The sequence below is a fragment of the Scleropages formosus genome, chromosome 20 (genome assembly GCF_900964775.1).
Source record: "Scleropages formosus chromosome 20, fSclFor1.1, whole genome shotgun sequence".
In the NCBI taxonomy this organism is placed as follows: Eukaryota; Metazoa; Chordata; class Actinopteri; order Osteoglossiformes; family Osteoglossidae; genus Scleropages; species Scleropages formosus.
The window spans coordinates 7,477,116-7,505,071 of NC_041825.1; the positions used below are offsets into that span (position 1 = coordinate 7,477,116).

At 46.1% G+C, this 27,956-nt stretch overlaps 1 protein-coding gene across 2 annotated transcripts in view; it reads right to left on the minus strand.

Annotated features, from left to right (window-relative positions):
* Positions 1–27,956, minus strand: part of sdk1b (sidekick cell adhesion molecule 1b) — a 293,093-nt gene that overhangs the window by 21,325 nt on the left and 243,812 nt on the right. For both annotated transcript variants that reach the window (XM_029246761.1, XM_029246760.1), the window contains 11 exons: positions 26,120–26,311; positions 25,133–25,254; positions 22,016–22,125; positions 20,337–20,487; positions 18,967–19,204; positions 17,234–17,349; positions 15,095–15,284; positions 8,695–8,793; positions 4,091–4,285; positions 2,461–2,662; positions 644–747 (listed from right to left, as the gene is read on the minus strand). In XM_029246761.1, the coding sequence (XP_029102594.1) occupies positions 644–747; positions 2,461–2,662; positions 4,091–4,285; positions 8,695–8,793; positions 15,095–15,284; positions 17,234–17,349; positions 18,967–19,204; positions 20,337–20,487; positions 22,016–22,125; positions 25,133–25,254; positions 26,120–26,311 (1,719 nt within the window). The remainder of the gene's footprint in view (positions 1–643; positions 748–2,460; positions 2,663–4,090; positions 4,286–8,694; positions 8,794–15,094; positions 15,285–17,233; positions 17,350–18,966; positions 19,205–20,336; positions 20,488–22,015; positions 22,126–25,132; positions 25,255–26,119; positions 26,312–27,956) is intronic.

The window sequence follows — 27,956 nt, forward strand, 5'->3', positions numbered from 1 at the left end:
CAGGGATATTTCAGAATCATGAAGCGAGAGGAAAAAAACGTGGCCCGAAACATCCAGGAAGGTGGCACCGCCATGTCATAAGGCCACAACGGCGCCATGTGATGGGACCAGAACTAAGCGTGCTCCTCGCCAGCCATTTCAGTGCTAATAAACAGCTAGACTTGTGCAAGATTCCCCAGACCTGCCAGACAAGTGACAGCTTCCACACAACTGTGATCTATTATTAATACTGCAGACCACAACTGTCATCCCTCACACCTTCACCACCTTTTGCAGAATCTCCCAATTAGATACTAATTCAAGTTAACCAGCTGATTAATTTATTACATTTCCATGACAGGTAGATCTCTGGGACATGCTCTGCCTTTAGGGTGAAGGAAAGATGCATATGGATATTAACATGATGCGTAAAGTACAGTTAGTCCATCGTTTACATGCTATCTACTAAACTACGTCATGCGCTTGCCTTTTTTTAACAGCTTACTGTCTTCCAACAGTGTTCACTGTAATTGACGGCAGTGTGATCAGTAAGGGGCAGACCATATTTCACTGCCTACTAGATAGTGGAAAACAAACATCTGAAATCAATAGTGAGTCTAACGGGGTGTGAAGGTCTGTGTGAAACAACTGAGCCGCCGCTCACCATCCTGCAGGGTCGTAATTGCATCTGTCTCCCTGCTGTAGGCGCTGTCTCCAATGTCATTAGTCGCCATCATTCTCAGCTTGTACGAAGTGTAGGGCTTCAGCCTGAAAGACGGTACGACCTGAGGGTCATTTTCCTGTCCTTCAAGTAGCACTTCACTTCAAAACACGGGGACTGGCCACCCCGGCATGTAAATACCATCAGAGGACCGAGCGCCTGCTCATCGTCGTTCCCAATAGGCCAAGAATGTTAATTGGGGTGTGTGGACATGTACCTTCTGGAAATGAAAAGCAGTAATCAATGATAAAATAGAAAGCAGAGGAAAAAATCTTGAAACGTTTCTTTTCTTTTGTTACACAATAACCATAACAACACAGGTGGTCGTGGTTGGTTTTACTAAAACAAAATGAGAAAACTGAGATATGAACAAGTGCGTGACACTCAAAGAGTAGGAACCTAAAGAGGAAGGAACAATTAAAGTACTTTGAGCGGAGAGGATGCACAGCATCACAACAACAAACTAAATCCATCTACCAGTGTAAAAGTTATTAGTATGACTCAATGAATCATCCATCGCTTCTCTTTTTTTTTTTTTTTTTTTTTTTTTTTTTTTGCAAAAGTTAAGCTCTAACACCGAGTGAACGAATGACACTGCTGTGGTTCTACCTGCTTCTCCAGGTAGGACTGATTATGCCATTGGACACATCATTTCAGTTTGGAAGCTTGCAGAATGATGAAATTTGCCCCTGTAACAAACTGTGATTGAGCAACTTCCCCCCTCTGCTAATCAGAGCCAACTAGAGAGGGGTCTTAGACCCCAATCATTCTCAAGAATGCCATCCGCCATGGAAGACAGCGGTGACAACCTGTTGCCCCGTCAATCCTGGATATTGGGAGGGGGAGAGAGGTGAACAATAACTTCTGAAGAGTCGGGAGGAGATTACGAAAATTGGCCGAGGGCACCAGTAATTATTGCAATTCATTTGAAATGCCGCACATGTCACCTCAGAGGCTGCCGGCGAGACAGCTTTGATTATCTTCGTGCCGGAGAAGTGCTGACCCTACAAGCTGCCAATACGCTCCGGTTGTCTAAGCCCTAATCTCCACACAAACATTGTCGTTTATCCGAAGGTGGGCCTGCCGAACCCGTGGAAAAACAGCGTGACGGCAGGTACGTGAAGAGAGAAGAGGTATTATAAAAATCAAGACAAAATGTTCACAGTGATGCCAGTGCTGTTCTAATTTGCTAATAGGGGCATAATTGCTGGAACGGTCCGAGTGGAATACAGGCAAAGCTAGTGATGTTCATCAGATGTCATCCCCTTCTACGAATCACAGCGAGTTTAACAGAGGGTCATTGTAGAGGAAAATCATTCTCAGTTTTTAATAATTTCCCAGCTAGATAGCTGACACTGCAGGGCCTCAGCGAGACCTCTGGCATAAAAGCTGAGGTGAGAACAGGATGTATGATGGGGACAGAGGGGTACCGTGTCAGACAGTTCCCTGAAAACAGCACACCACCAGTGAAAAAAATGGCTATGTGTCAACAAACACCTGAAAATAAAATCGAGTAATATACAGAAACTGTTTTAGAGAGCATCGTTTCACAAAGAAATGAGAGGTGACATTTTTTCTTGTGATGAAAAACAATGCCAACATGGATTTTCACCCACATTTAAACAAGCAATATTTACATGCTAATCAAAAATCATTACGAAAATATGCAGACAGTTTATGTGTTTTGTCCGGATGTAAAGTAATGATGTAGATCAGAAAGCGAAGCAGGTGGATCGAGGCTGGGCGGGGTCAGGGCTCACCGGTCCACCTCCCAGCAGGTGCTATTGTGGCTGATGGCAGAGGAGTGTGTGGTCCACTCGCCGGCAGGCAGTTCTCGCGCCTGCAGGGTGAAGTACCGGACCGGGGATGAGCCATCACCGCCAGGCACCCAGCACAGCTGTAGGCTGCGCGACTGCACCTCCCCCTGGGAGACTGCCAGCTTCTTTGGGGGCTGGGGACGGTCTGCATCAGGAGTGAGTGAGGGAGGGGGAGAGAGAGAGAGAGAGGGGGAGAGAGAGAGAGAGAGAGAGAGAGAGAGCGAGAGAGCTTGGAACTGGTCTGTGAAGGGTTAACCCCAGAGCCATGCCATCAATTCACTTGCTAGCACCGATGGTGTAAAAAATTACACAGAGGACTTGTACAAATGTGCCTGCTCTGCCTTGCAGCACAAGTCCCCAAACACAACACCTGAATGTGCCGCCATCGATTTCGATAACATAAGTCAATATGGCGAAGCTTAATTGTTTAATTTTAGAGGTTGATTCTATCGACTTTGATTAAACATGCAAGGTACGTAATATAACGGGTTATCGATCGCACTGACTGTCAGCGAGAGACCTTTGTTTCACCAGGTGGAGAACCGGATTAACCAGGCTTGATTCCTTCTTTTTCTTTCTTTCTTTTTTTTTTTTTAAAAAAAAAAAAATCTTCTGCAGGCCTTTCTCTATGTATGTAGACAAGCGAGCTTTAAAAAGAAGCTGCTCTGGGCCAAGTAATGGGGTTGGTGCTCAAAAATCCCCAATGTGCTGCACATTGATGGAATAATCCATCAAACCGGTGATCTTCACAGACAATTGCAGCGAATGCCTATTCTCAACAACAAAAAAAAAACCTTTAATGCACCTTTTTCACTTTTTTATTCCATTGTTCTCAGTTTTAACTTCAACTAATAAAGCAGACATGCGCTGCGGAGGAAATCCGAACAAGCCGTGAGATTACAAAAAGGGGAGGTATGGGATTAAAGCTTTAACTGGATTTACACCAATACCTCGAGAAAGGATAGTTCAGTGGGGTCACGCCTGATGGTGCAGCTGGTGTTCAGGAGCGCACAAAAACCGTACACCTGTGTAGGGCAGGTCATCGCAGTAGGCACTCTCTGGGTACTTATTTACACCATATTCAATGCTGCTGTGCCTGACTGAAACAACTTTGCTTTAGTTCAAGATGAGCTAATGAACCCACGTGGCACTGTGCATGGATGGAACTAAGACTTACTGAACGGTCACCCACAAGGACAGACAGAAACTGATGTAAGGGAAAGAATATACCAAAGAGCTAGTTCTACTGCATGGCGGCGTGGTATGCTGGTATTTCCTCAGACTCGGCTCTTAACAGCTACAATGACATATTTAAGTAGGTAATACTTTGGCTCTCCTGATATTTCACATGCCAACCAGACACTACTTAAAATGTATTCTCTAAAAGCCCTGAGGGCCAGAGCTGAGCACCCCTGAGCTCAGGTATGGAGTCACCATGTTACATGGATGATGTCAAAAAAGGACAGCCTACAGTTTCAGGCCACTTCGGGATGTGTAAGGTATGCAATGTGGCGCGTGAACGCTTATGTATGTGCGTGTGCGTGTGGACCGCTCCACAAAGTGGCAGTGTCACCTCGTCTCTCCGTGGTGATGACCACCGCCTCCTCGGGCTGACCCCAACCCTGCTGAGTCCTGGCGGAGATGCGGAAGATGTAGGCGGACTCTGGTATCAGACCGGTCACCGTGAACTGGCGGGCATTGGAGCCCACCTCCACTGTGGTGAATTTGTTGGGATCGCTGGCGTCAAGGCGATAGGCTATCTGATACCCTGGAAGGGAGCAATGTGGAGGAGCGGTAAACATGCGAGTGACAGGCTACGGGAGGAGAGGGGTGCACGGTAAAAGTAATTTCAGTAATCTGCACTGGATTGCTTCGGATGGGTTCTTCATCTTCACAGGACAAAACAGCACGATCAACCGTGCAGAACTGGTCAGTAACCTCAAAACATATCTAATGTATAAAAAAACAGCACCAACAACGCATGTTTTTAATCTCATTGTAGAACTTCGCAAGAACAAACAGAAACCGTACCTTTAGCTGTTGATTTTTATTGCGAGATTGCTTTAGTAGAAAGAGACAAAAATTGAGATTGCGTTGAACAGTCGCTTCTCCGGTATGAAGTTCCCTGCAAATATCTCACGCAGTCTCTTGTGAGATTACTGCAGGACGTTACGACAAACCGTCGAGGAGAGAGGATGGCCGTTAAGCGTAACGGAAATCCCTCAAGTTGACTTTCCGCCCATCAGCCGTCGAACGTCTAAACCGCTCCAAACCTTACGCGCTTCTTAAAGAGAAAAAAAGCTGCCATTTAACCTTTGACGGCATACCCGTACGGGTGCTGTCCACCCAGTGTTTAAAGAATTCAATCCTCCATTGTGTTCAGTTCAAAGCCTGTTCAAGCCCTGTCTCAGACTGATGACATTTTACTATTACCCAGCTCCCATCGTGGCAGGCGGACATGTCGGAATTGAGTGAAGGTTAAGTGGCTAATAAATATGAGATGTGGACAGTTTGCCCAGTCGGTAAACCCTTTATCTTCCCTGTTGGGAATTGCATGTCCTACAACTCTGTCACACCGGATGCGAGTGAATTAACGCGCCTCGACGGAGGGCTGCGGTTTATCTGCGAGACGCCTGCCACTGCGCGGGCCATTATTTAACGGCTGATTTTCCTCCTCTGCACCGTCCCCCTTCAGCTGCGCCGACACAAACTAGGCCATCCCCGGTCCCAGATCATCCTCCACCACGGGCCTGGTATTTCATTAAAACGCTCCCGCAACAAGCAAAACAAGCGGGGCGAAAACAAACCGGCAGCCTCCCCGCCAGCCTCCTTTATTCACACGATCTCTGCAGAAGCAGTAAACTGCGAAAAAGAGTTTGGACCGTTACACTTTTTTTTTGTTCCTGCAGAACTGTGATCCGCGCCACGGTTTCGCAGGCCACTTTTGAAAGAGCTCCCCTCAGTCTGAGCAGCAAGCCGTGTAATTGGCTAGATGGCCACCTCCACACCCCTGGAGTTTTGTATCCTCAGTTCATTGCGTGGTGATCGCTGATCCTCGGCCACCCGGCGACACCCCGGCGGTCACCCTCAATGGCAGCCGGGGGAAGACGAGCCCAACGTGACCGACGGAAGAAGTCCGGCGGCCTCCGGCCGCTAAACGCACCGGGGCGGTACACGAGGGAAACGGAAAAAAGAAATCGAAACCAAAACCTTAATACCTGTGGTCCTCGCGTCCACATTTCCAGGCAATCCCGACTCTTTGTTAGTACGTTGTCAAGGTAACTGCTTCTGTACCTCTGACTACTGCTCTTCACTTAATCATTCTGAACCTCTGACATGTTCTCAGTATAGCAAAGAAGTAACTTTAAAAAAAAAAAACTGCTCTGTGGTTAGCGGTACACTGAGATATTTCTGATACAAACCTGCCTCAGTGATACACAATACAGCATATAAGCGCTGTCCGGGTCTCCCGGGCGTGCTCAAACTTTTGACTCGTTCTATAGCTCTAGATATTTCACGTATCTTCACTCGTAAGGTAGCACACGGCCACACTACGGACAAGGAGTGTAATTTAAGATCAGTTCGTGAGGTCTGCCAGATAGAAGAGGTTTGAAGAGGAAGTAATTAATAAACTGCCAAGCAAGGAAAAGCAAAGGAAAAAAAAAGGTAAACCATCGAGTGTCTCAGCGGAGACCTTACAGAAGCCAAGGCTATTACTTATGCTTGCTCTATACTTATTATTTTCATAGACTGATGCAGCTTTTTGCAGTATCTGTCCAATCACAGGATCAAGCTGCCGTCGTCAAGGAGACATGCCATTATAACAATTCAAAAGCACCTCATTGTATTATATCGCCATGCAGTAATGCATCATGCAGCTGTGCTCCCAAAAAATATAATCCTGTTACTACAGGCATTATCCTTAATCAGATTGAGAGACATATTTCCTTTATGAAGTGTGCGAAAGGGACCAAAATAAATAAGCGAAAAACCATCAGTCCGTCTACTTCCTTTGTACGTAAAGCAAAATGTAAGTCTGCGCTAATTCATTTAATCGGCCGAATGGAACGTTTTGCACCGAGCGCACGCGTCGGCCGCGTCTGACTAAAGCGCCGCGAGCATCGTAAGCGGCCGCATTCACGCACGCGGCCGAACGGCCTGGCGGGAAATGGTTTCAGCCGTATGAAGTTTGTCTTGCTTTTGCACGGAATTCGTTCCTGCGTTTAGCTCCCCGTTTCCACCCGTCGCCTTTGCCCGCGTCCTTTTCACTTCAGTGAAATACGGCTATTCGGAAATCAGGCGGCGGACAGATTTACACCGGATTGCTCGGCAGCAAATTCAAAAGCAAACGCCAAACGCTCCCCGGCGACATTAATGGTCAACATTTGCTGAAATCTCGGGGGGGTGGGAAGCAGGATTTCGGTGGTTCTGGAAGCAGGATTAAGGTCTGAGCCCGGCAAGGAGCAAAACGGGCTTACGAGACTTAAAGTTAAATGCCTGCGCTAGGGCACATTTTAAAGAAACACCAAGCGGGAAGAAACTTACGGGGAATAAAACAAAGGTGCGGATGTGACCTTTTCTGCAAAGCGTTACGGGAGGGGAGCCGAGCAGGAGAGCGGAATCGCAGGAGACTCGCCTCAACTGCGAGATGGATGCCAACAGTCAAGTTGAAAGGCTGGGCAAGCCATCATTCCCTTTTTCCCTTAGTTCCACAAGCAATCCCTGTTGACACTGGGGGGTCCTCTCCAGTTCTGTCAGTCCCCCCCCTCCCCCGACCATTTCTGATGTGGCACGCTCCTCTCCAGGGCTGGGATCCAATCCAGGAAGCCACAGGTATTTTATTGGTACAGAGAGGCATGCTGGGCCTGCCAATTTAAGCCCCGGCCAGAACTCGCACCACAAAGCTTTTCATCAAAGCGTTAAAAAAACAAGCTAGTCAATTTCTTATATTGCTGAGGGCAGAGGGTCGATAACCAACCATCTGAGTACTACGACGACAGCCAGTAGTGCAACCGTGAGGTTCTTGCGAGAATGTTACCGGTGCCAGATGAATAGATTACAGCATCGATCCGCAATTATTACTATAAGTCAAAATCTGCATGAGAGGTAATCTGCTGATGATTGCCGAAAACGACTAATCTAAGGAATGTAAAACTAACCACTGCTGGGGAAGGTGTGCCGCTTCACTTATTTCATGGGACTTTATCTAAAAATTGACGATAAGAACACTTATATACCTCTCCACATAACTGCGCATTTCCGACCCCTATCGATGTGCACGAATTAGCACCTGATCCAGCACGTCACCAATGCAAAGGTTGAAGAAATGTGAACAGATTAAAAGTACATAACAAAATAAAGTTAGGAAATTAGAAGACACTAGCCCATACATTTTGTGTGAACCAGGGTTTATATGCACTTTCACTCTGGAATGATCTGCAGCGGCTTGCTTCTCCAGCGGCAGCCAGTCAGTTTAATCAGTTTATTGCTAAGCCCTAATTCCCCCCTTTTCCCACGAAACGTGGTATTAATATCAAGTGCGGAACCACATTCCCTCACCCCATCCCAGCCCAAACCCGAGGTGCCCTAAAGAGCGAGTCAGTGCATTGAGATAGAGCAGAAGTTTCAGTGTGTAAATAGGGGTTAATAACACCGGTGCGGGCGAAGGACAAAAAATATCTACCGGAGAGGCGTAACGCAAAAGTTTGAGCGATTTCATTTCACCAAGTATCCGTAAGCATCTCGTGAAGAAAGTGAAGAAGCCGAACTTTTGTCACTTGACAAATGTGAGTCCTTACAGGCAGAAAGTGGTCGCGCGCGCAGACCGTCCATTAGTGACCTGCCGAAACCGCACGTTCGCTTCCTCGCGAGGGACCTGCCGTCTTCTGAACTTCAGAACTCATTCGCGCACCCTTATGTTGTGGTTTCGGTCAAAAAGGGAGCGTTGCCTGGGTCTCTCTGCGTGTGAGAGCGCAGCTCAGACATGTCGGGGTGTCGCGATGTGACACGGAGGGGAATCGTGCAGCACCTCACATTTGACGCTGGTTCTGGGGGGGCAGATGTTTTCTGTCACACTTTCATTCCTCCCCAGGCTGAGATCCTGCCTTAAGACACACATGGGGAGGCGTGTTTGTGTTTGTGTGAGGGAGAGGGAAATGGGTTATATGCCTCTCTTACCCAGGATGATGCCGTTGGGGTCGACCGGGGGCTGCCAAACCACCCTCACAGATGTCAATCGCACCTCTGGAAAGACCACCCTGACGGGTGGGCCGGGAACTGCGGTGGGGAGGGGGAGAAGAAAGGGGAAGAACTGTGAGCGCTTTCAAACGGGACCGTCCTTTCATTTCCCCTTCGGAGGCCTTCCTCACACGCTCGCTGACTTGAAATTGAGTCAAAATCTGGTTTTCACATGGCTAACAAAAAGCACTGAAATCATTAACATGCTTGTTAGAGGCCTATACGCATCCAACCCGCATACTTTCCCAGAACCTAGGCCCCCGTGCACCGTGAGCGCGAGTGTAATCCGTGGCCCTGACCCAGGCCCGCAGCCGGAGACTCGGTAATAGCCCATTTCACACCGTCACCCATCCTGCCAGCGTGGATCTGGCTTGACGGGAGCCCCCCTCCCCCCGCCTACCCAACCCCTGGAGGACTGGCAGGTCGTCACCGACAGCTTCTCCACCAAAATCCACTGATGACATCCCTTTGTGTGGCTCCGAGCGAGGTTTGTTACATTGATTGCATGATCCGTATGTAGTCTCCCCTTGGGCAACAGCAGCGCATTTATAAATAACGAGAGGAATAGGGGGCCTGCAGGGAACGGGGGGTGAGAGATGGGGGGGTGGTCTGGCCGAATGCTTCTGCAGTTAAGCGCCTGTTTTTTTTTTTTTCCGTGTCAGTGACGGACGCGCCGCGGCCCGCTGGATCAGTACCCGTCAATCCCAGCAGGCTGACCTCGGTCTGACCAGCACCGGAAAACCTGAAAGATGTTTGGATATTCCTGTCTGCGGCTGTCGACTTGTGATGTGTGCCCGTTACATGGAGAACCCTCTGAGGACAGAGCTTTGGGTCAATGCCGATAAAAAGCTGTTAAAAGTCGAGACGGGACTTCAAAACCCCGAGAAGAGCTGCACATTTACAAAATCAATGCGGTTTGCTTAGTTCAACTCGATTGAAGGGATGACAGTTGTGGACAACGCTCACCGTGTCCAATTCAGATGCTGAAAAGCATGCTGGACTGACAGCAAATTTAGAGCTTCTCTTGAAATGGCAGCTTGAAAAGGGCAAACCTCCACTGTCTGTGTTTGTGAGGGGGACTTGCAGGATGCTTTCTCTGGTGTTCTTCACACCATGGTCAGGGCGAGGTTTCAATCAGTGCTCCGCAATATGTCTGACGCAGACGCGCTCCATCTACTGCGGTAGGAGACAATCCTGGAGCGCGCCGAGGCAATAAGGACCACCGCCAGCCCACCTCGAGGTGTCTGCATGTCCGGCGCCCGTGATCTCAGCGGTCACTCGGTTCACACCCGCCCGGAAATAATTGACCCGCCGCGATGGCTATCGGGGACACATCGCCATGGAGACAGCGAGACCTCACCTGCATCCCCGCGCCGTCTTCGAGGACTTCCAGCTGGTCCACGGTCATGATTACACGGTTTAGACAGCTGCCAGGCTCACAGTCAGCAGAACCATGTCTTAATCAGCTCAAGAGGAATGCACGCGCCCCTTTCGCATACATTATCGTGCGGATGAGAAACCCGACCGCTGCAGCTCCGTTTCCAGCGATTTCCATGCGCACGTGGGGAATGCTGTGGCCAAAATAACATGGGCCGGTGGAGGTGAAGATGCACAGGTGATTAATACAATGTCCTTCCCCGGAGGGGAGCAAAGTCTGCCAGCACAGATAAAAATAAAAGTGTGAGATAATGGGGAGAGGCCTTCTCCTCTGGATATCTATGTCTACCATCCGACCTCCCCCCAAAACCCACCCTTGTGTGACGGACCAATACTTCCAGCTGCCAGGTGTTTCCTGTCATACCCTGGGGAGACAGATGGCATCAGGGATATTGCCGCCCGCAGACGTAGACCCGGGATCCGCCGACACGAAACCCACAGAGCCAAGGCAGCGGTAGGTGAGATCGGTAGGTGACTTTGAGATCCACGTTTCCTCATTTAATTTTGCCTTTAGTAGATGCTGCAGCAATTTACACGTAATCCGACAGCTTGGCGAAATCACACCTCCTGCTATGCTGACAGATAGATGAGAACAATTCACACTTTGTACTCCCGTCATCCCACCAATTACCTGGTTCTAGGGTCACCTTCTAGTAATAGCTGGTTGTACACTCACTTGGTTTTCATCTCTTGTGTTAACTATAATTCACCTTTTTTCAAAAGTACCCATTAGTGTAACATTGTTTTTTTTTAACGGTATTGTATTTCAGAAGCTGTGACATCTCTCACCATTAAGCACCCATGCAAACAGACAAAAAGAAAAGGAAGAAAAGCAGCCTTTTGTGCATTTTATAATCCGATAATAAAAACTGACTAGTATTAATACTGATTACGAGAGGATGTTTAGCGACTGTCAGATCGCAGCTGAAAATGGATCCGTTTCTCCCCGTGTGGTTAAACGCACGGCGTTCTTGGATGGACAAAAAAAAAAAAAAAAAAAACAAGCGTTGAAAACCCAGCTGAGAAGCAGCACCGGCATCAGTCGGATCAATTTAATTAAAAGCAGCCTCGTTTGCCACCTGAGCGGCCTCCCGCTTGTTCGCAAGCGCAGCTTTTTAATTTAGCTTCTCAGCGAGCTGCCACTGCGGAGGGGATCACGGAGACCGGGGGGGGGGGGGGGGGGGGGGGGGCTCCTCGAAGCCCACGCCGCACGGTGCCACACAACTCGGGGTGAGGCAACGTTACGGCCTGCGCTTCTGCTCGCTGAGCCTTATTTCATTATGCGCAACGTAGTCGCAAACCCGTATACTTAACTTCTGCAGGGAAACAACAGCCGCTCTCCAGATCAATAACCACTTTTCTGCTAGCATATGAAAAACATAATTAAAGAGGAGCGCTGCTAGCTTCGATCACATTTATGCAGACCGTACATGCGAGATGCTTCATCGGACGCTCTGGTTGCCGCTGATTCTTCTATAAAATAAACAGAGGGTCATTTGTTAGTTACTGCCGTCCTAGAATCCAATTAGCTACTACAATTTGGTCTGCTGTTTCGAAAAGAAAGAACGCAGAAAAAAACAGAGAGAGCAAACACAAAAAGTAGAGGCAAATGACGAATGAAATCTTTCCCATATGGCAGGGAAACCAAAATCGGCGAGTCTTTCTGGGAGTTAACTGGCAGCGGGTAGCGTGGCGGCTAAGGAACTGAACTTCGGTGACAAGTTTGAGCCCCGAGACTCGACGATATGAAGAAAGGAGCTAAATTTCAACGCGTGTGAACGTGCAGGTTCGTGTTTTAAATATTTGAAGCAAGAAATGGCGAGAGCGCTCCCAAATTAAAACGGCCCAACGAAAGGGCGGCTACGGGTCGGGGCACCGTGCTAAATCCACTGTTTCCTTGCTGACGTGAAGTGGGAGAAAACCGGTTTTATCTTAATCTTTTTAACTCTTCCATTTGGCTCAAATGCAGTCAGAGAGTTTTGGCAGCTTAAGCAGGTTAAGCCTCCCCTGCCGTGCCGAGATCTTGGAAGTCGGCGGCTCTTTTAAGAACGGCTCGAATCAAACGAGTCGAAAACAACAGCAGCAGCAGCGGCAGCAGCGACGACAACGGCGACGTGCATTGGTAAACATCAGCTTTGTCTGTGCCAAGGTTAAGAGGACGGGCGAGGCGCGGCCAGGGACGCGGCTCTCCGCCAGGAGGCTTTACAGAAGAGAGGAAGGAAAAAAAACACCTCGGAACACAAAACCACGCTTGCGGAGACGGCGCTGCGAACACAAACGCGAGTGCCTGTCGCTGCTCCGCTGGCCCCGGCACCGGGGATTTTTTGCGCTCGATATTTTCTGAAAGCCTCCGGAGAATATTCTACGTAATTTTCATTTGTCTACCGAGAGGAATAATGCAAGTAATTTTGCCTTATAATCACAAATAAACCCGTAAACAGGGCTGTTAAAATGAAAATCTGGGCCCATCTGACAAGCGTCCCACGTGGATTCGTTTTACGTTTGCTAAATGTGGGCAAATTTCCACAAATTTTTACACAAGCTCTTACATGTTTTTGTTATTGGTACTGGGATTTTATATTTCAAAGAAACCTCTGAGTTCTTGATTGTTCTATATTTTACGCCTATATGTGTTGACAGCGAACACAATATAACAAAAAAGAAAAAAAAAAAACTCGTCGGTGGGTAATATTTTTGTACGGACAAATAAAAAATATTTCACTTCCTGCGCATGCCAGCATTGACTAAAAAGGGTGATTAATGTATTTTAAACATCTTTTACATTGTTATTGTTATGTATAATAGCAGAAAATTTCATTTATTGTAGGAGATTTATATTTGTGGGTAAATAGACAACAGATAAAGGATTTACTGACTGCAAAGCCTTAGGAACCGAGAGACAATTAGTGCGCGTTTTAGACTGAAAACTAAAATAATAAGAAACACACACACACACACACACACACACACACACACACACACGTACGTCTACAACATCGTGTGGGGCACCGATCCCGCAAAGGGATTCCCTTAAATGGTGCTCCAGCTTTATAGATGTCTAAGACACTTGTTTGCTTCTTTCTTTCTGCCATAAATTTTTACAGTTAAACCCTGTCCTGTCGTGTTCTTATTCCTCCCCGGCGCCGCGCACAAGCAGGGATAACAACGGGAAAGGTGCTTTCTGAGTAACGGGACTTCTGGCTCCACCGCTGCTAATCTTAACAAATACCCTTTCCAGGAAGGGATGGAAATACAAACACGGACTAATCTATCATCATCAGACGTGCCGTCCGCAGTTCGAGTATTTCTGAAAAAGCCAGAAGTACAACGCCAGTGTGTGTCACCGCCACGGCCTAACAAGTCGTGCATTAAGAGCATTACCATGAAGCTGTAAGGCAACACAAATTGCAAATCTGTAATCCTTTGTGTGGAGACATTCGCCATCGCCAAGATTACGCTGGAAACTAACGGTAAGACGAAATGTAATTTCCTTGCTTTCCATACTCCCCCCACCCCCTTTGTTGATTAAACAGATTTCTGCTATCGTGTTATGCACGGATACTGTGCAGATGTATTTTCTGCACAATCGTTCCTTATAGAAAATTCCTTATCTTTTGCTACTGAAGGAGAAAAAAAGTTTTGCCCAAAACTCTTGAGACGACTTTTGTTTGTGAGGGAACGGGGCAGCTGGCAGCGTGGTGGTTAGAGCGGCTGCCTTTGGACCCAAAAGTCGCAAATTTGAGTCTCACCTCCGGCTGTAGTACCCTTGCGCAAGGTACTTACCCGAAATTGCTCAAGTGAAAACGATTGGGTGAATAATCGCAAGGAGCTTAACGCTGCAAGTCGCTTTGTCACGAGGAGCATCAGCACTACAGTAACAACAGCTCTGCATTTACATTTATTTACTTAGCAAACACTTTTCTCCAAAGCGACTTCAGATGAGCTCTATGTAGCGTTATGAGCCCACACACCTTATTCACCGCGGTGACTTACACCGCTAGATACACTACTTACCACGGGTCACTCATCCATACATCAGCTCTAAAATATAGGTATGTACAGTCCATGAACGAAAGCCTAAGAGGAGTGAACCTGCACTCCAATCCCAAGCCTGCAGAGGTACTGGCAGGGTATCTTCCACTAAAGACCCCTTATAAGCGATGGGTCCGCCTACGCTGCGCACACTAGCCGGGAGATGAAGGGGGGGTTTTGCTGTGAGCGTGATCACATCACCCCTCGGTGTTGCTGTTGCACTCTGCTCTGTGGCAAAGTGACACGGGCGTGACCTTTAATCACAGCACCGCAGTCCCCGAGGACAGGTACCGCCGAGAGGAGCTCAGCACGCCCGATGCCGCAGGTGTTTTTGCATCATGTGGATTAAACTCTTTTTTAAATTCCATGTTTATCAATAATTAATTCAGAAATGGAAATGTCTTAAAGAAACACTTCCCACATTTTTAAACTAATTAAATAGGTCCGTGCCAAGATTTTCAAGATCACATGTATCGAATACTTGTTCTCTCTGCTTAGAATAAATTGCGGGATGATGAGGCCCCTGACCAAAAGAGGGGCAATTCTGACACGGATTCTCATTCCGCTCTGTGGAAATCAATAGAAGGCATGCAGAAAACAGCTTTTATTGAAAGAGAAGGAAGATGTTCGGGCTGAATGAGAACCGACTCCCATTTGTCAGCGACAGAAGAGGAGCTGGCTGCTGAAAGGCTGCAGGCTGAGGAAGAACCCTGTGGTTTGCGGCAGGGTCACTGCAGGGGAGGACAGCGCCCTGCTCGGAGGACAGCGCCTCCACCCGCGGCATCAAACGGAAACTATGGGATGCAGATGAAAGACAGAGAGACAACGGCGATGCCAGTGGAAGGAAACGAATGGGCGGGGGCTCGCTTACCATCGTCCTTGGACCGCTCCAGCACCGGTGGGCTGCTGGGCTCCCCGTCCCCAATGCGAGTGAAGGCCAGCACCTGGATCTCGTACAGGACGTACTTGCGCAGGTTCCGCAGCAGAGCGGAGCGCGTGAGGTTTCCTTTCACCGCGTGGACCTGGGGTTCTGAACCCGAGTTTTTCTCTTTGTACAGTACCTGGAGGGCCGCACACGTACACAAACGTGCACACGCACAAACATGCACACACACAAACATGAGCACAAACATACTCGCGCATGCAATTAACAGGAACGGTCAGTTTCCCTGACGGTTTTCCAACCAATTTCACTGGAAAAGCACCGGGTGACAGTGGTCAGGGTCTTGTTATTTAGTACCTTCCACCCTGCGCAAAACATGTCTCGCTTTTTCCGAACGCATGCCAGCATCAGATGCCCGATGTGATGTGGGGGCAATTCTGCCGGTCTGTGATCGGGCACCGTCAGGTGATGATTCAAGCCCGGGGCTTTTCTTTGCTTGTTTTCAAAGCGGCGGCACTGAATTCATATATACTGACAATATCTCCAGCTTTTTTGATCATACCAACGTAATGCTGAGGCCCTTCAAAACAGGGACCAGTGTGAATGACGGTGATATTTATGCGCTTAATACACAATGTTATCAATATGTTGGAGGGAATATTATAACATATTTCGGTGCTAGATGAAAATAAATTGCATTTTTTGCTGACGGTGGTAAAATGCATATTAAACTTCAACATGAAAATATAAACATATATATCAAACACTGCCGACATCCCAAGGTCCTGTTTCAACGACTTGATTGAAAGAAGTCAGTAAATTATATGCTTTCTGCTTGCAGTCACTATGCCCAGGGCTCTTCTTGAATTGTGGTTGGATGACGGCAAACTCCAAGCACATCAGCCTGCATTTGTGGCATCCTAATTTTTTAATACTGCAGGGCCCTTAAAAGCACCTGAAATACCCCACATAAATCAGCAATTTCCAGCAAACTACATATGTAATATAAATCCTCTTAATCAAGTATCTGAGACTGCCATTCTGCCCCAGACATGATTGAACTGCTATATCTTATTGACCAGCAGAAGTGTAGGTAGGATATATATATCTTCCTGCCGTGCTTTTGCGTTGCCGCTTGTTGTAAATTTTGAATTTCTTCCAAAGCACAAACAACGAAGTCTGGCATCGAGCTTGGATAGCAAAGTTAAAGTATGAGGAACTGCTTCCAGAAATGCACACCGTATTGTCTGAATCACTTTGAAGTTCCACAAGATCCCAATTACTGTCACAGCAGAATATTTGTCCCAGGACAGACTGCTGAAATGCAAGGCGGAATATATTATGTCATTAAGAAAGGACCAGAAATTCCTTCATCTGGCTTTCCACGTTTGATGTTACAGGTCTGTATCCATTCTGGAAGGGCTGCGAGCGGTGTGCCATGCTTGGCGCTACAATTTTCTGCATGAGAAGGTTGCCGAAATTGGGCTGGACTCAAAATAAGACATTTAATGATGCCGAAACTGTTAACGAGAGCCTGAAAACCTGAAACCTATAACGAGTGTATAAAAAACATAATGAATAAATACAGTATTCAAATAAAACAGGGTAAGTTGGCTGTACTTTTTTTTTGTAATCAATGTGGACAAATACTTTGTTGCCTGGTGATAAATGTATCAGGGGCAAGAAGGAGGAGAGGAGTATTTTTATATATCCCCTTATCGGGAAGATAGATTGAGATTAAAAAGTACATTGTATTTATAAAAGTTCCATTCCTTTTATAGGAAAAAAAACACAACAACCACTGTTACATGATGTTACATCATTTTCAACAGATACAGCTCTGTAAAATGTGAACTTCTTGTTTACTAGGAAAAAAGGTAAAAGAGTGGGCTAGTAATTCAATTTCATAGGGATTCGAATTTAATTCCCTCCATGAAAGAAACCCTACAATAATCGAATTGGGCTTCTACTGGTCATGCACCACCTAGACTTGCACTCCAAATAGAGCGAAACTGCTAATAAACTGATATGATAACGAGCAGCAATTGCCTTGTCATGTCTTTCACGGATTAATTTTTTAATATTACATCACAACAACAGACCAGTGTTGTAACATCCATCACGCACCTTATATCCCAGGATGTTTCCGTTCTTCTCGTGCTCAGGCACTGGGCCCCAGTTCACTAGGATCCTCGTGGAGCTCATGGCTTCTGCTGTGACATTCTCCGGAGACCCAGAGGGCACTGTGGGAAACAACGATCGGTCCTAACATGGCCTTAATTGCTGCATGAACTTCCAAACTGTGATTAGCCCCCCGGGTCCCTTGGAGAGGAGGTGCTCTGGGCAGGGATCTAGCAGTGTGAAGAAAGGCTAAAAAAAAAAAACATGGGAGTTTAATGCATGCAAGGCCACGTGCTGGAGACCGCGGGTCGGCGCACATCGCGGCATAGCTATTAAAAGGATACAAAATATTCGAACGTAGCCCAACTTCATCAGGCGCCTCTCTCTGGACAGCGCTGAGAGATCACGCACCTGGCGCCGCATACGATTTCTGCATTACACTAGCGTCACGGATGAATGTCAGCGGCATTAGGAAATCGCCCGGTAATCAAACGGACCGCCTGATTTCAGATGGTTAACCTGCGCGCTTTAAATGGGATCATTAAAGAGAAATGGCCAAATCCCAGAGAAGGACTTCAGCGAGCGCAGAGGTCTGTGCGTACAGGTAACAAAGAAAGAAGGGTAGAAACGGTTAGAAGAGAAACGAGAAGAAGCGAGGGCAGGCCCTCACGACCTTGATGTAACTGTAAATGAGGCAAATCTTTGCAAAGACCCCTCACTCAAATCAATTATTCATTTTTGGCCAAATGTGAAAAAAACTGCAGGAACAAGACATGAAACGATTCAGAATTAGAAGAAAATTTTACAATTTGTTACATTACAAGGTATGCAATCCTCTTCGAAACCCAACATTTAGGCCCACAGAAAATAAGCGATCAGTGGCCTTTCATTACTGAAGAATGCCCAAACATCTTCCCTGCAGTGTCCTCTCATCCTTGCCTCTTTGGGAGGTTGCTTAAAGGCACTTAGAAAAAGCAAGATTCAATACTGGCCCACTCACTATTCATTGCCAGGATTCTGTTATTGCAAGGGAACATTTTTGAAATGAATGGATACATTTTTATCCAAATATCTACTTAAGCTGAAGGCTTCACACAAGCAAAACAGAAAAGTTTTAGTATTGTGAAAGGAGTGCAGCACATGAACAATTGCTCAAAACCTTCTTGCAAGGACTGAGCTACAAAACAACACCTGACCCATCATAAAAAATGCCAGTGTTATAATATTATATGGGGCGCCACTTCAGCCTTGTAGGGATGTTTCTCTCTCTCACACACACACACACACACACACACACACACACACACACACACACACACAACCCCAGTGACTCCCTAATGGACTTACCCTCTTTGAAGTAGGTACCAACATTAAACCAACACTGAAAACCAATCCAATCCAACAGCCAGTCTAGTGGAGTTTAGTGCCTTGGATGTTTTAGACCTCTATTTTTGGACACAATCTACACAACCTGGTAAACAAGTTTTGTACCGTACTGCTAATATATAAAGACCTGCACAAATAAACAAAATACAGTAATGAATTTTTCATCTTTTGTGAAGACGAAACTTGATGATCTACAGAGCGCGAGGGTCTAGTGGAGAGCGTGACACGAGTCTACCAATACCTTCAGAGTAGTCCTCCAATGGCCTTGCACTCCTGAAACCGAGCGCTCCTCGGAAGGCTCAAGTTCCAACAAGCCTCCTCAGCGGCGGAAGAGTGACCCACAGCACCCTCACCTGACTCCCGTGTGCGACCCTTGACAGACTCGCTCCAGGGCCCGGATCCGATGGAGTTGAAGGCTTGAATCTGCAGCCAGTATTCGGTCCACTCCTCGAGACCCTCCAGGGTGAGCTCTCTCTCCACACGGTCATTTACGGTCTTGCTCTGTGGCCCCCCCTGCTGGTCCGCTCTCCAGAGCTTAATACGGTAGCCCACCGTCTCTGGGTTACCATTGTACTCCGAATCTGATAATGGCTGGAAGAAAGAAAACAAAGGATTTGTGCTCACTGTACCATGTCCTATTTTCCCCATCTCTGAAAGTCGGTTCCCTTAAAACTGTCATTGCCCTTAACTTCTTTTTTCGCATCTACAAGCTAAGGGAAATTAAGGCAGAAAAAATAAAGTTTTACAATAAACTCCTTAACCAGAATCTCGGAATGTGAAGCACTTCTATAAAATATTTGATTGTTTCATTCCCAAGTAAATGAAGGTTGTCCATCGACCACAAATGCATACAATAAACCTATTTGTTCATCATCTAACAGCGACAGAGTTGTCAGAGAGAGATGTCAAAACAGAAGACATATATGCACTCTCATATTTTAGTTGGCCTTGAAAACCTTCAAATGGGGAAAAATCGGTTTCAGCATTGACAGCAGCACATCACTTTCCCTTATTTCACATGGAAATAACCAGAAACATTAAAAGACTGTGCGTTCACTGGGTTACATACATTATCGAAGTGTCTCATGGAAAAATGATGAAAGACAGTTGGGCACAATTATTTTCTGGGACTCGGTCTAGAAGTGCTAGCCATTTGTACGAATCCTCGAGCCTAAGAGATGATAATACCGAAAGACATCCTGAATAATTACACTGAATTCAGCTGAACAAGGACAAAATCCAGCAGGTCTCATCTCATAGCTGGTCCATCCAAGAAATTCATTACTCTCCAGACTATGGAGAGCTCAGTGTAAAACAAAGCTCTTGCTGTAGAGACACTTTATGCTGTTACACACTCCACTTTAGCATTAGTGCTATGATTTCAGACTGTGCCTTTCAGTTTGTAATGACTTTCTTGTCATCTTTTGAAATGAAAATGCTCTCGCTTTTTCTGAGAAAAAAAAAAAAAGGTTTCTGTGTTCATTTATTTAGCATCTTTAAAACTATTCCCTACATTTCATCTCCTTCCACGGCAAAAGTTAGAAAAACACGTCTTTGAGATAAACCGTCTCCCTGAAAGAGACACACATTACAGCACTTTGTATATACTGGAATTCAATTCACTTCCATCAACTTTTAATGTGTGTTCTCATGTGATCGTGCTGCCAGCAGGACTTTTTCTTCCCCAGATAATGAACCAACCGGGCGACATTTATTTCCTTACCGCCCATCGGACCCACAGGCTGGTCTCGCTGGCCGTGCGCACCGTCAAGCTGCTGGGGGCCACATCTGGGGGTGCCTGCAGGGTCTGGATGACGCGGGAGGGCTGGCTCGCAGGGCTTGGACCCACGATGTTCACCTGCTTCATCCGGAACCTAGAAATGCATGGCCAATTGAGCTTATGTGAAAAAACATGCACACTAGGGAAGAGCACAAGTACAATGAATGTAAAATCACTGCTCCCAGACTGTTCAGTCGGTAAATATGTTCATGCTCATCCCAGGCACATGCTGAGCCCTACAATACAGCCTCGCTTTGCGTTTTGGCTACATTAATAGGTAGCTGTGACCGTGGTTCCACGGTTGCAAATCATGATCGGAGGCCACTGCTGGCCAGGGCCTTCCTGGCTGGCAGCTACAGCGGTGCCTCCTAGGAACCTCTCAGGAGCCGGTCGGCTGCCAGTAGCCAGCGGTGAGAAAGGCCCGTCGCTCCTGCTGTCAACGGCAGAATGATGGCACGTGACCCGCATCTTATAAAGAATGCACTGGCTTGGCAGCCGCCATAAATGCTGTAACGGAAATACCTGCTTCGTGTTATAAAAGGACAACGAGCACAGTATGGATTTATGCAGAAGATTAAAACTGGAAGAAAGATCACCTAATGTTTGCTCCATTTGGGCTTCATCGAGATCAGCCAAGGTTACTGATTTGGAAATACAGCGTAGGAAAGTTTGTTCAAAAATAAAAACACCATTATATTTTTTGGATCGTGTTATGACAAAATACCACTATGGGTTTGGTATAATGCTTTCAGAGCTTTTAAAATGTATTGCAAACACCCTTTCATATATAAACCTGCAACCAGCTGGACCTGAATTCTCAGGATATTATATGAATACATGGATGAACTTAAGCTTCGTCGGAGGGGTCCTACAGCTTGAGAGTAAAGCCAGTGGCAAAAAATTGAGTCTGTAGCGCAACCCATCTTAAATAAACTCACTGAAAAGCGACTAATGGCTTTAAAAACAGCAGCTGAGCTCTTGTTTTTTCCACAACAGTGTCTGCAATCTGGGCTGCAGTCGAGACATTGAATTAGGGTGAGCGCTGTTTATGAAATGTCCCATCACTTGTCAGTTTTACCAAGGTTATTAAGGTTTTACCGCTGCCTTTGTAGAAAAGGAAGAATACAAGAGAGGGAAAATGAGTGACAACAGTCACATCAGATGCTATTTATACACAACATGCGTCGGCAGCAAACTGATGGCGAGCAGCTCAAAGGTCGCTGTCAATCCTTAAAAAGTTTGGACAAAAAAAGATGAATTAAAAACAATAATTTAAGTTTCATAAGTATTTAAAGTATCAAATGTACAAATCTGAGAAAGATCAGTGGGGAAAACTCGTGTCGTTACGAGTCTACCACTGTCTTCATTGCGACATGGACAAGAGTGAAGAGCTTCTGCACTAAATGTGTTAACTGACGAATAAAGTAAACGCTTCTTGTACTTTTACACACCTACCTGCAGAAAGACACGGTTTCGACTGACAATGCTTGGGGCCTATATTCTTTCTACAGTCTACAGAAATGTTGCGCTAACTGCTGGATGCAAATCTTAATTTAAGGAACCTTTAACATGGGACTGAAAGCTAAACAACCCTTTAGATAAATGAAACATTATACCGTTACCTATAGTGAGTGAAAGGCACTAGGTTAGGGATCTCCAGCACTTGAGCATCTGGCTCATTCTCCTTCTCGTAGAGGACTCTCCAGTCTTCATCATCTCCGATGCTTCCCACCTGCGTGACAGACAGTCCTTGGTCAGATGCCCTCTCTCCCGCTGGCTCTCACTCACCCACCCATCTGTGCTTCACTGCCCCATTCCTGCCCTTCTGGGGCCCCCGAAGGGGAGGGCAGGGGTACGGATCCTTTCACAGATGCAGCGCCCGCGGTTGAAGTGGGGGGCCAGTACCCCCCGCTGCTCCTGGACAGGCAGCCAACTGCAGACACAGCATCTCCTTAAAATTCAGCCACATAATTTCCCATATAAACTTGTTGCTTCACTCTCAACTCATCCAAGAGTAATATAATTAAAAAAGATCTAATTAAGGGGAGCTTCACTCTGAGTCACAAGCTGGATTAGAGGTGGCAGGGCTTAGCCACATGTAAAAGTAAAGTCAATGAAACACATCCCAGAGTGCAATGCATGACTCCCATCCAACCCCCTCCCACCACTATGGTCACATGCATTTGGACACACAAGCCACGTGTGACACACTGGCGCCTGGTCACACCCAATCCCCGCATGCACTGATAGCCGTGTCCATAAACCCTTTGTCAGGAAGAAGCGAGCACCAGGTGTGGCCAACTGAAATGTTTCGGAGACACTTCACAGAGAGAACCGGAAAGAAGAGAGAGCTTGGGGTGAAGTGATGTACGGGGTTGTGTTTTGAATTGTGGGATTATCACACATATTTCGAGAGTGTGAAGATAAGAGTGATGATTTCAGGATTGTCTTTTGTTTTGTATTTGCATTACCTGTCGCTTTTTATTTTTAGGGTTACTTCTGAGCACCTTTCTAAACACAGGCACACACTGACGGGGGGGGGGGGGGGGGGGGGGGGGGCACGGTGCTTCAGAGGGTGGGTGCTGTCACTCAGCAATTCCAGGGCTACAGGTCTGAATGTGGCCCTAGCTCTGCCTGTGACAGGTTTGTGTGTTGTTTTCTGAAGGCACCCACTTTCCTTCAAAAGACACTCATTGCAGCTGGACTCCAAGTTGCTCTTGGTATTGGAATGAATGAGCGTCCTGTGACAGAGAAGCCTTCTGAGGCGGATTCCAGCTTACGCAGTCTATCCTTGCCACGGCTGGCTTCAGGCCACCGTGACATTAATTGGATAAATGTTAGCTGAAATGGAATGGATGGATGACGGACCAGCAGAGAGAAGAATCTTAAACTGGCAAAAGCGGTGCACGCAAAGAGTCTCCTCGGAATTGTGTGTCGGAAACTACGGGCATTCAGTACCATGGTTCCGATCACCAGCCAAGAGCAAAGCTAAACATACCCATTAGAGGTGTTATACAAACAGCATGTGCACTATCCACTGTAGACTCTGACACTGTGTCCATGCGACGGTTAAGAAACGCTGCTACAGCCAGCTAATACAGCCAGCTAATACAGCCAAGGTCCTGGGTTTGCTCCGAGCTCCAGGTCTGCTTCTGCACGGGCTGCAGCAATCCCGTATGTTCCACAATCATGGGATGGGAGGAGAGGGAATGATGGATGTGTCTAATGAGCCTTGCACCACAGCGATGGAACTGTAATAATGCCGCGAGGTGAAATTTTCATAGTCTAGAGAAGGACTCAAATTTTCTGAAGAACTTTCAGGTGTTACCAAACTTCTACATGATCTGAAGGAGCAAGCGTAAGCACCCCAAAGATTAAGACAAACATAAAAGAAAAGGTATTTTCTCTTGGGGGGGCGTGGTGGTGCAGTGGGTTGGACCAGGTCCTGCTCTCCAGTGGGCCTAGGGTTCGAGTCCCGCTTGGGGTGCCTTGTGACAGACTGGTGTCCCGTCCTGCGTGTGTCCCCTCGCCCTGTGTTGCCGGGTTAGGCTCCAGCTCCCCGCGACCCCGTATGGGACAAGCGGTTCAGATACTGTGTGTGTGTGTGTGTTTTTTCTCTTCCATAGTCCCAGAGAACAATTGCGAGAGTGTAAGTCCTTTGACTCTAAGATTTTTTTCATTTGGACGTCCTTCTACATTCAGTTTGAACAGTGACATCTTCGTGCTATAACTTCCAGAGCTCATTTCAGTTTATCATTTTGTGGCCATCATATCCTCGCTCAATAAATTAAAAGCATAATTATTATTTACCAGATCCAAAGATAGTCACGTATTTGAGAGGCATCAATGTTGCCATGGCAAAGGCTAGCAAAATTCTGTCTACATTTAGATTTGAATTAAACCAAGATAGTTTGTCTGCTAAAAATAACAATGGCTAAATATACTAATCAAAATGAAATTTGAACTAAGGTACTCAAAGTATCTTAACCTTAAATCATTAGAGTGTAAAAAAGTTCTATAAAAATACATTTTCGAAATGAAGCACTGAATTCCAAATTTCTCTATTGTATTATAATTTTATCCTTGACAAATAAAATACTGAAAAAAACACAATTCACTAACTTCTGCTAAAACAGACGGGTTGCAATTAATCTTAGCGCTTATATTGGTATTAACTTTTTTAGTAAGTTGTATAATTCCATTTTTGTCTGCAAAATTCTACCAGAACTTGGAGGCCAGTGTTAGAAGCTCTAAATCATCAGTTTAATCATCAGTATTAAAATGTTGAATCTAGACCACGGTTAATGCTGCACCAACACATATTGCAGCAGTGCTAATGCTGTAGTTGTTAAAGCCCATAAATATCCTCTTCTGTGTATATTAGACTGCAGGGTATTGGGCTTGGAGAGAAGAAATGCAAAGCCTTTAAGAAGTGTATGGGTAAGTACATAGCAGATTCGGAAGTATTCAGGTTTAACCCATCACTATAAATACATTACTCTATCCAGCACTATTAAAGAGACCAAGCAAAACAACCATGGTGAAAGGCATGAAAGTTGTTTAAAATCTTAACATTAAGCTAAAAGTGAAGAAAAAAAAAAAACCTCAGGAATTACTGTAGTCTGAGCTGAGTAAACGCACAGTGCAAACCTTATTCCCGTTGCTTGATATCTCGGCGATTTCATTATTGAAAGTGTGGCTTATGAGACAGACGAGTCAAAGCCAATCTCTCTACTAACCTGGCCCTCAACAATCCACTTGGAGATAGAGGTTTTCCCATCATCCCCTGCACGGAATTTCAGCGTGGCAGAACGAGGGCTTATGTTGGAGATAACAATGTTTGATGGAGGTCCGGGAAGTTCTGAATATAGGACAAAAGATACAGGGGAAGAAGCTTAAAGTGTAAAACAACTGTTTTGAAGAAAAGCCATTGAAAAAGCAATTAAAAGGAAAACATTAAAAAAAAAATGTAAGACACTTCTCTTATGACATGTTGCCATCTCCTCGCACAAGCTATAATTTCCACTTATCTACAAAGGTCAGCAATAATGCTTTATATTTTTGAGTGTGGCACAGTAATTATTATTTCTCCTTTCATGAGTTTAATTAAAGTATTCATAAAAACAAATATCAGCTTCTTTCAGCACATAGCTATTTCCCTTAAGCTTTGTAACTAACCCTAGTTCTCACATGGCTTACAATTTGTACTTTATCAACAGGGATAATGGCTCCAGCTTGGCTTTTAGCCAGAATTGTCCATAAATCATTTTACAGTGACAAACAGTGTGCCTCTGAGCTAGTTTAAATGAATACGACTTCTCCACAGTGATTTTTGATTCATGGCTGAGTGAAAACAGTGACTTATCAGCTTCCAGAAAGACAACGCCAGCTTAAAAGATCATTATTCATGTTTATGCTGATCCTTGCGCAAAGCTGAGTTTTACTGCCTGCCAAAATGCGGGCCGACGGAAACGCTCTTCGAGTTAAGGTGGGCGCTTTGTCGGATAAACTAGACTTGGATTTTTACTTGGGTAAATAAAACACGTTTCGGAAGTTGGTGAGCGCTCAGGCATAGTATAAGACGAGGTGGCCGAGTGTGTTGACTCTACAGAGCTTCACGGGTCCAGTGGCGAAAGCTATCATGGCTTTCCCTTTTCCTTCTTCTCCTGGTGAACACCCTGACATGGTCGTGCAATTCCACATATGGGCAAAAGGAAAGGTCTGACCTGGCGGGACCCCCGAGGAGATTGTGGAAGAGGTGACGGTCCCCATGCCGGCATCAGTGATGGCTGCCACCTCCAAGGTGTAGGTCGTGAGGGAGGTGAGGCCCGTCACTTTGTACTCCAGCGTGGTGTTGCTCATGGTACGTGACACTCGAGAGGAAGCATTCCCCTGCACCTCCCAGGAGACCCAGTACCCTGTGGGAGAACAGCACTCACTGGGATTAGGGGTGGTCACACCAGCAAACGCACGTTTAAACGGCACAGAGCCCGAGTAAAAGTGGCCATGCAGTGACACTGGCGCAAGGGGCGGACTATGGTAAAGAACCGTCTCGAACTAAATACAAACTTTAAACTGCTGTTGCCATGTAATTTTTAGCATTTTGTTGCTTACTTGACACATGACACATCTATCCAATGTGGCTTACGGTTTTTACACCCTTAAACAGAGAGATATTTTTGCCAGAGAACTTCAGGTGAAGGATGAGGCTCAAGCTTGCTACAGCAGAGAATCTCATGGGATTTGAACCGACAACCTTCAGTTTTCAAATCTGAGTCCATGTAGTCAAAATGCTAATCGACTTATGAATGCCTGTTACAGAAGTGCTACTAACAAGGGGCAGTGGGTAGCGTAGCGGCTAGAACTGCTGCCTTTGAACCCAAAGGTTGCAGGTTTGAGCCTCGCTGCCAACTGTAGGGGTACTTACCATAAATTGCTCCAGTATAGTTACCCAGCTCTAAAAATGGGTAAATAATGCTAAGTATCTTAACACTGTAAGTCGCTTTGGAGAAAAGCATCAGCTAAATCTAATAAAGGTTTTTTTTTTTTTTATTTTAAATATTAACTGCTCAGCTTGCTGAAGTTCACGTGGACATCTTACCCCTGAGACTGAGACGGAGCTCGATCAAGTAACATAAAACAAAAAACGAAAAAAAAAAGGGACTAAAGGAAAGCTGGGTGCTTTTAAAGGGTACAAGGTCAATTTATCACAGTATAAAGGCTTGAAAGTAAATAAACAAAGTCCACAAAGAGAGATACCACATACAAGTTTGAGCAAAGCAATGTTTCCACACCAGCAGAGGTGGAGGGAATATAAGGTAAGCGGAGGAATGAAAAGAGGTGTGTAATAGTAACCCTGCTGGTGGACTATGATGCGGCATTGCCAGTACTCTGCTGTTATCTGGCTCCAGTTTGCTGCTCCCAAGCCAGTGTCAAACAGAGACTAATAGCCAGCAGAGGTCTTGGATAATTTGCTGTTTATCAGGACTATATTCTTTTTTAGTCAGCAGTGTTTCCAATCACACAGTGTCCTCTCACATTGGGACTCTCATATATCAAAGTTTTCACTGGGAGACCCTGCAAGGGAACAAGTGCACCGAGCGCGAAGCCGTCCGCGCTGCTAATAATGTGAGCTGTTTAAAATTATTTCAGTTCAGCCTACATTCCACCCCCATTTATTTTGCCTCACTGACTCTGTACAACTGTTGGGGTTCTTCTTTTCATCTGGCAGAAAAAAGAAAGAAAAAAAAAACAAAAAAACATATGTTTGCCGGTAACCTTCCCTGGTTTGGATGTATAATTTCCACACTTCAGGAGGTCTGATGAATGTTTTCCACAACGGCACCTTGTCCGGCTGCCGCGCGCGACGCGGATGTAAAACCGGCCAAAATTCCCACCCGTCTGAGACCCATCCATGACGAACATCGGTGTGCTAAATAGAGAGCCATATTTCTGCCCAGATAGCTTAGACAATATTGCTAGTTAATGGCCTTGCTGCAGAAACCCAATGAAGTGTTAAATGGAACTGTACCTATTAACAGAGTTGCAACAACTTGAAATTCC